General features: G+C 48.2%; 1 protein-coding gene across 1 annotated transcript in view; it reads right to left on the reverse strand.

Annotated features, from left to right (window-relative positions):
* Positions 1-8,183, reverse strand: part of CDON (cell adhesion associated, oncogene regulated) — a 39,044-nt gene that overhangs the window by 19,670 nt on the left and 11,191 nt on the right. Inside the window, exons 7-10 of the mRNA XM_035897491.1 lie at positions 5,416-5,699; positions 3,428-3,602; positions 2,215-2,343; positions 367-573 (exon numbers count right to left, since the gene is read on the reverse strand). Of these exons, the coding sequence (XP_035753384.1) occupies positions 367-573; positions 2,215-2,343; positions 3,428-3,602; positions 5,416-5,699 (795 nt within the window). The remainder of the gene's footprint in view (positions 1-366; positions 574-2,214; positions 2,344-3,427; positions 3,603-5,415; positions 5,700-8,183) is intronic.

Genomic DNA, 8,183 nt, shown 5'->3' on the forward strand with positions numbered 1-8,183 from the left:
CGGGAGAAACCCGAAATCAGGACAGACATTTTCCCATTAATGCATTTTTCTCTTTTTGCATTCCGAGAAGGACAATTAAGTTAAAAATAGCAATAATACACAACCCTCCTCTCCACATGAACAAGTATTAAATTATGGTGGGTTTGTTGGGGTTTTTTTATTTTATTTTCCACTTGGAAAGCCAGAAATCAACTTGAATTCATGTAATGAGCTCCTGTTCCACATGAAAAAGCCTAACTGACCAGAAACAGGATAATCCATGCAGAAGGTAAAATGGAACAACCACAGGGCTGCAGTATTCTCTCAGCAGGAGCGTGGTCATCTAAGTGAAGACAACTCAGGTGAAGGGAAGATTGGTTTTAGTACCTGGCTCCAAGTTACGAACTTCCACAGACAGCTTGGAAGGAGAAATGTTATCAGCTGCAATCAGCCAGTCGCTGTTTCGACCCAAGCGTTTATACTCCACTTTAAAGGCAGTAATGGGGGAGCCACCGTTTGCTCGTGGTATCCACGTGACATAGACAGATGATTCCGATGCTGTGGAGATCGTGGGTCGGTCGGGAGCTTCTGGAACTGAAATAAGAAATTCAGTTACAAGAGGATTAGAGTCAGCCGAAATGTCAGTTTCTGCAGCAAGCGACTAAAGGAGTTGCTGGTGATTAAATTAGACTTCGTGTATTAACAAGGAGAATCTTAAATCCTCCTGTAGTAACTACTCCCCTTGCTCTGCTGGGAAAGATGCTTGAAGAGCAGGAAACAGAGGAATCAATTACTTGATCAATCTAATCATCAAAAAGGATGTGGTGTGGCACTGCCCCAACCCCCCTCTACAGGGCAACAGAAACACGTATGACATGAACAGGAAAAATTTGGGTATCATTTTCCAAATGCTGCAATCCCCCCAGACCCAATGAGACTTCGACCCACCCGCACTAACGAGCGCTGTGGCGCCAGGGGAGCGAGGACAAAGAGCAAACAAAGCATGCAAGGAACGATGTACTTACTGAACTCACTTGAAGTTACAGACAGCAGTGGAACAGAGAGAACGGAAAGAGGTGGTGTTAGTAAATCCGGCGGTAACCGCTCTGATTGACCGAGGGGAGCTGTGAGGCTCTACTAAACTAGCTTGTATGCATTCACACGGAGCCGGTCGCTGGTGAGAGGGGGAACCGAGCACAAAACAGCAAGCTGGCAGCTTTGGGGGCCACGAAGCAGGCTGAGCATTCGCAGCTGGGCACGCGCGAGGTGTCCCCTCCTGTCCCGGCTCCTCCGATATTTAGCGCTATCACAAGCCGGCAACGCTCATTAATAAACCTCTCCACTCCGCTTTGGTTTTTACCCAAACTTTAGACACCAAATCACCTTTGAGGCCTCAGCCCCTGAGTAAATTTGCCTGCACCAGGGCAATGAGCTCAAAGGCTGGGGTGATGAGGAAAAGGACTCTAAACATGCTGTTTTCACTGGAAACCAGGCTAAAAATCACACCTACTGGGAAGCGGTTGTTTCTTCTTGCCATCAGAAACAAGCCCATCCCTGGGAAGCCACAGGAAAACATTCAGAACAGATATAATCCACTGTGAGAACTTAAAACTCTGACACAGCCATTTCCCATTTCCCCCTCTTCCCCTGGATCTCTCACTGTGGAAGAGAAAACCAGAGTACTTAGCGAAAAGCAACCGCAGGTTTAAAAACGAGCGGCAAGGACGCGGGTTACAGGTGAAAGACATCTCATTTTCTGCGAGCCACGCATGCAGGTAACGGCATCCTTTGAAATATTGTACGTTCACTAGTTCAAGGCATGCATCTGCTAAATTCATCGCTTCAAGTTCCCCACCACAGGCGCCGAAGCCTGTAAGAAACGCACTGCTTACTACCTGGTGACTTGACTTTGCTGTGGAAAGCTGAGGTATCGAGGCAGGTACTGGAAATGCTAACTCACTGCCTGGAATAAGGCAACCTTTCCGTTAATCCCAGAAGCATGAACTACGATTTTTTACTCTGCAAACATGCAGAAGAACAGAAAATCTGGCAGATATCCAACCTCACTCACAGAAGTCCCACAAGAGGGGAAAAAATACGTGTATCGAAGAGGCCTAAGGAATAAATAGGAAATAAAGGAGGGACTACAAGCACTCAGAGCAGGAACAAACACAGGTTGACTTCGATGCATCTGTCTGCAATAGGACATGGATTACAAACAACCCGGACACCTACCTCCGCTGTGTCGAGACAGCTCTGGAAGCACAACACCAAAATTGTTTGTCCCTTCGTGAATGACGGGATGTTTAGGAATGCCTACTGGCGGAGATGGAGCCTGAGTGTTTTTTGAGGAAGATGTTCTTTCTGAAAAGAAAAAAAAAAAAAAAATATTCAATAGTGCACCAGCTCAGGGATGGGCTGAGAAAACGCTGTTCATTGCCCCTCACAATATGCTCACTCCACAAGATCACTTGCTATGGCGCAGGGGACGAAGCCCCGGCTCTAAATCACAAGGTAAAGAGCCAGGACAGCAATTAGGGAGTTTCTTCAGGGCAGCAAGAGAGAAGACATCCCCCATCAGCCCAGGGACTCGTGTACTAGCGTCTGCAGTACCGCACTTCTCAGCGATGCTGCCGGCTCCCGCCTGGGTTTCAAAGCCCTCTCTTATCAGGAAATCACAACAAGTGGTGAAAACTGCACACCAAAATCCTCAAAAAAAGGGAAAGAGGTTCAATAAAAACGCCATGGAAGCTGGGTTTGGCCACAGCTGGACCCAGGAATCCAGGCTGAGCAGACATTTAGGCTGTGGCAGTACGTATGTATCAGGAATTCACAGATTTCATCAATACATTACACTCCAAATACAATTTTAAGCTCTCTGGTTCTTGTACAGAAGTATGGAGAATTTGTTTGTGTGCTTGAGTACAGCCACCAATATCCAGGCTTGAAAGAAAAAAAAAAAAAAGGCTTTGATTAGAAATGCTCTTTTGCTTGTCTCCGTCTGCACGCAACTATCAAACCAGCTGGCTTCTGGTCAGCTGAGATATTTTCACCGAGGTGTCTGCAAAGCAAACCAGAGGCAGTTTTGTCGAGATATGAAAGCTCGATGGTGCAGAGAGTTTCTTTTGTGGTACTCTGAAAAACCTGAACAAGGACAGGCTGGCTCCCTGACTTAGCTCCTTTAAGCAAGAGGAACCTTACAGAATAAATCTTAATAATCATCCCAAAAATAACATTATCAACCTTTTAATAGCTTTTACTTACCAACAGCCCTGGTAATGCTCAGGGAAGTTTGCCCCACAGCTATTTCAGTTATTAGAGGCTGTTCTTTAGCAATTAAATTGCCCAGCATTTCATATACGGCTTCGCAGACGACATGCAGTTGATGTAATTTAAACAAATGTCCTCTCGAAAGCCTAGGACACAGGGAACATTGTGCTGCGCCTACCTTTGCTGGTGCGAAATGTCAGCATGGCGGGCTGGCCCTCGCCAGCAGCACTCCTCGCCACCATTAAAACCTCGTAGAGGCTGGAAGGCTCCAGCTCGGTGAGGCGCAGCTCGTTCTCGCTGCCAGGGACACGCACCGTGTGCCAGCTCCCCGCTGCACTGACGCCGTCGTCCAGCTGCACGGGACAGGGAGAGAAAGCTCAACATCATTGCCCAGAACCCAACGTAACGCTCAAATCCCTCGGCGCTTCCACGCACGAGCACCCAAAGGACCTCTGCCACGTGCCAAAACTCCTTATCTTTTCCTCCATCCACCTATGGTTTGTCTCCAAGCGCTCCTGCCACAAATCAGCACTTTTGCAGCTACCTTCACAGCGCTCCTTCGATAAACTTGGCTTATTTTCCCTCTCCATCCACACGCGCGCACTTGTTTTCGGAAAAAACCAGTCATTTACACTCATGGCTCAAACTAGCAAGAGACCAACCAATTTTAAAAGACTTCAATCAGCCTTTCACTATGTGTGTGACATTAAAGGGCTGGACCCAGCACCCTTAATGAGAAAGATATGTTCCCTGAAGTATCCCAGCATTTTAAAATATTTATTGGCTAAAATGGGCAACAAAAAGTATGTCTTAGTTACTTCTCAAGGCTGGAGAAAAAAAAAAAAAAAAAAAAAAAAAAAAAAGTCAGCAGGGAGACCAAAGATTTGTTTTTTATTAATGCATGTTTCCTATTTATTTTTTTTTAATAAAAACCCCCTTTCTAATAGTGAAATCACCAGCTCCATTTACGAAAGGCAAGAGATGCGGGGTAGTCTCTTAATGCTTGACCTTTGCAGGAAAACATTACCCCAAATCCCAAAGGAAAAGACAAAGATTCTACCAAAAATAAACTACTAAACAATATAAGACTTTAATAAAACATGGAAGGCAGCTCTGAACGCTGTGGATTATCAAAGGTTACGTCCGAGGTCTTTGTTCAAGCGTTTTCTTCTGAAGCGACCACTCTCCTCAGGCTTTTATTCCCCCAATTATTTTTTTTTTTCTCCTCTAAAAAGAGGGGAATCAATAATTTAAAGGCACAAAGAGACCACCACCCTCCAAAAGCCTGGTAAACTCCCTGCCGAGAAACGCACGAGCGAGTGCATTTAGCGTGGAAAGGGTTGTTAGGAGCGAAGGGGAAGCATCAAAAAGGCCACAGAAGCATTGAAAGCTTTCCGTGCCCGTGTGAACCAACCGCCTCTGGATGAGAAATTGTATCAACAGACTTTGGCACGAGGTTTTCAGGAACTAACAGGTCAAAAATCTAAGTGTTCGCTCCAGGCTAAGACAAGATCAGGATGTAGAGGATTAAAAAGCTTATGAAAAATAAACCAAACAGCTTTGCCACGCAGGAAACTGTTTGCTTGGAAGAACGGGCACGGGCATTGCTTGGTTCTGATTTCAATCAGAGGAGCTCACGGTTGACACCTCATTTTTAAGGACATGGTAGGTACCTGCTCAGGAAACTTTAGCTCGCCTCTGTATTTGGTAACTTCAGTTTATTTGTCTCTCTTCGGGCCGTGGAGCAGCAAACTCTCCGACACATTACGCTAATACTCAGCTTCCCTTCTGTGCACCCAACAGATTCAAGCTTGCTCACGCGGATGCATTTTGAACGTCACTGAAGTTGTGGACAGTACAGGCCCTGGGGCCTCATTCCCCACAGACCATAATGATTCCGTAAAGGACATAAAAGCCCGGGCTCTGCCGAATAAACCTCACTTAGAACTAGACAGAACAGCGTACTTGTGACCAACTGCAACCACCCTTAAAATGAGCTGCCTGTGCGGCCACGGTAGCGCTGTGGTCCGACTCCCTCCTCTCTGGCCTGCCACCACCTTCTCGTTCATGCCAGCGCTGCAACAATCGCCGGTTCCTTGAGAAACCGAAACCAATAAAACCCATCTGCCGCGGCGCACTGCTTCAAGGCTTAGGGAGAAACGTTACCTTGCGGTATTTGACAAAATAGGCATTGATGGGCAAGCCCCCATCCCTCCCCGAGCGCCACACCAGGTTGTACATGTCCGGCTTCAGCGTCTGCGGGGGGCTGAGGATGATGGGGGCTTCGGGGGGAGCGGCCGCATTCGAGGCTTTTTCCGTCGCAGCTGCACCCAAACGCAATTTTGTTGGAGGCGAGCTTGCAAACGCCATTTCCGCACCGAAATCACCGCCGCTTTCATCGCTCTGGGCAATCTCCACGGGAGCCATTTCTTCTGCTTTCGTGCCAGCTTCTAAGGGAGCTGTAAAGGGAGGAGTCTGGTTACATCTTCGAGATGACGTGCGTCTGCCCCGCGCAGAGGGGACACTAAATCATGTACGAGCGTCATTTCCAAACAAGCCCTGCTGCAAAAAGCCAGCCCCAGAGATGCCCGCGCAGACCCGAGCCCGCCGCCGAGCTGCACCCTTGCGCGACGCTTGTTTTTTCTGGGCAGGACAGTGGTTTTCGGGTTGGTTTTTTGGTTGTTTGGGTTTGGGTTTGGTTTTTTTCACAGTAGCAAAGACAGAAAACCTGAAAGGCAACGTCTGCAGGCACGGTTTGCCCAGTATCTCCAATAAATTAAGTAGTGGCAATGCACGTTAAAAGCAAAAAACCCATAAAATATATAGCTACACTTGCAACACAAACGGAGTAATTTTAAATTAATCGCAGTTGTACAAGGAACTTTTCATGGCCCGAACTGGCGTGCACACAAGAGGACATTCTCCTACCTCAGTTTCTGAGGTTTTAGCTGTAATTTCGATCAGCTTTGAAAGTCGCATGACTCGACTGCTTCATTTGAAAATTTATGCTGAGAATAAACCCAGTTTACAGGCAGATCTAACATGCAATTTAATACCAACACATTTCTAGCAATCCCGCTCCAGCCTCCTCCATCCTATTTACTTTGCCTGGTATAAAAAAAAATAGTGTGTGTATATCTATCTATCTATATATTTATCTCTATCTCACATCAGTAGCCTGAAAGAGGCCACGAGACAAACTGCCCCCCCCCAGTTTGGCCGATGCAGGGCTCGTCAGCGTTCCAGGAAGGAAAGGGGTGGCAGGTTGGCCATCTGAGATTATGCAGGACGAGCAAATGTCGGTGCTCAAAACGAGAACGTTTGGGGGCCAGCGCAGCTCCTCAAGGTTGCACGCTGCAGCGCCGGGACTGCCAGATGTTCTCAGCCCTGTCCGTCCTTTCAGATTTGTGTTAGGTTTATGTTAGGTGCCGGGGTCTGGAAGGGGAAGGGAACGAAGGGAACTTGGTTTACAAAACAAACAAATTCCTTGGTAATGTAAAGCCTAGGCAGCGTTAGCCTGGCTGACTCGGATTCCTCCAAACCTCCATTAAAATACCAGCAGCAAGTGTGGCTGCTATTTTTGGCCACTTTTTAAAAAGCTGGGAAGGAAAGTTCTCCTTTCAAATTGAAGACACGCTCTCAGCAAGCATTCCTTGTTTGTTTCTTCCTATTTATTTAGCAATGCCACAAAATTCGGAGACAGGAAGAAGGGAACGAGGCGGGGAGGACGTCCCCAAAGCCAGATGGAGTTTGCTTAAAACGCCAGACGCCCCCAGAGCCATCTCCAAGCGAAAGGGTATCTGCTACTGTCAGCGAAGCGGTGGGAAAGGGATGCACCGCCGCGCGTTAATATTGGAAACAAATGCTGTCTCGGCTCGAGGAGGCAGAAGGCCCAGGGCTTTGGGGTGGACCCGGAGGATTTGTGGGTGGGCACGGCTCGGTTTGACGCCTGCTGGCATGGGGGAAACGGACTCTCGCGCGGGGAGAATTAAGTTGTGGTTTAGGCTGGTGACAGGAGACCTGCAGTCATTGCTGTGTTTATTGCCGCGAGAGGGGAGTCGTCTCAACAACTGGCAAGTAGCTGGTATTTTTGCTTTGGAAAACAACCCCCGGGTAACAATTTCCATTAAGCAATTCGGATCTAAGCTCTTTTTGCTAAGTTTCTGGCATAATTGCTACCCATACAAACCAGCGCATCAGACCGCTCTTTGCTGCTGTGTCATTACGCAACTTTTTTCGGCTGTTGCTTTTAGTGCCATCCCTTTCCCCTTAGCCACCGAGACTTGCTCCTCTTCCTCACCTTCCCAGCCCCACTGCAAAACATGAGCAGCACCAGCACCCAAAATCCTGCCTTCGACAGCAACCAGAGAAGGACCGAATGTCCCCAATTTGGGCATTAAAAGAATGTATTCACAGCTTTTACTCACATTCTCCATAACAACCAGTATTTTACAGCTCGCTGTCGCGTCTCCCCTTCGGCTGCCTCATTCTGAAGGTAAAGACCCCTCAGGCTTTTCGGCCTCTCCTCCTGCAGAAGTGATTCCACACCACTACGAACCCACCCGCCGTGTTTCCCAGCACCTTTCCTAGTTCTCCTACACCCTTCTTGAAACAGGGGTGCAAACACGCAAGCGGATTCCAACCCACTGGCGTGCCCTGGGTTTGCACGGCAGCAGAGCAACCTTGGTATTTTGTCTCCGCTGGGCAAACAGGTCGCGTTCCCAGGCGTTGCCTCCCTGCTTCTTAAACAACCGGAGGACCCTCCCTCCGTGCGAGCTCTCCAAGTCCCCCAAGCACAGGCTGGGAAAGCAGCAGATCAGTCACCCGCGCCTGGTAACCCTTTCGAATCACCCTGAGCCTTCTCAGAGGCGCCCGGCTGCTATCAGGGACAGCTTCAGCTCCCGCCGTGCCACCCACCTACCGACGACAAACGC

This window comes from Egretta garzetta, unplaced genomic scaffold (assembly GCF_000687185.1).
Source record: "Egretta garzetta isolate BGI_Z169 unplaced genomic scaffold, ASM68718v1 scaffold207, whole genome shotgun sequence".
NCBI lineage: Eukaryota > Metazoa > Chordata > Aves > Pelecaniformes > Ardeidae > Egretta > Egretta garzetta.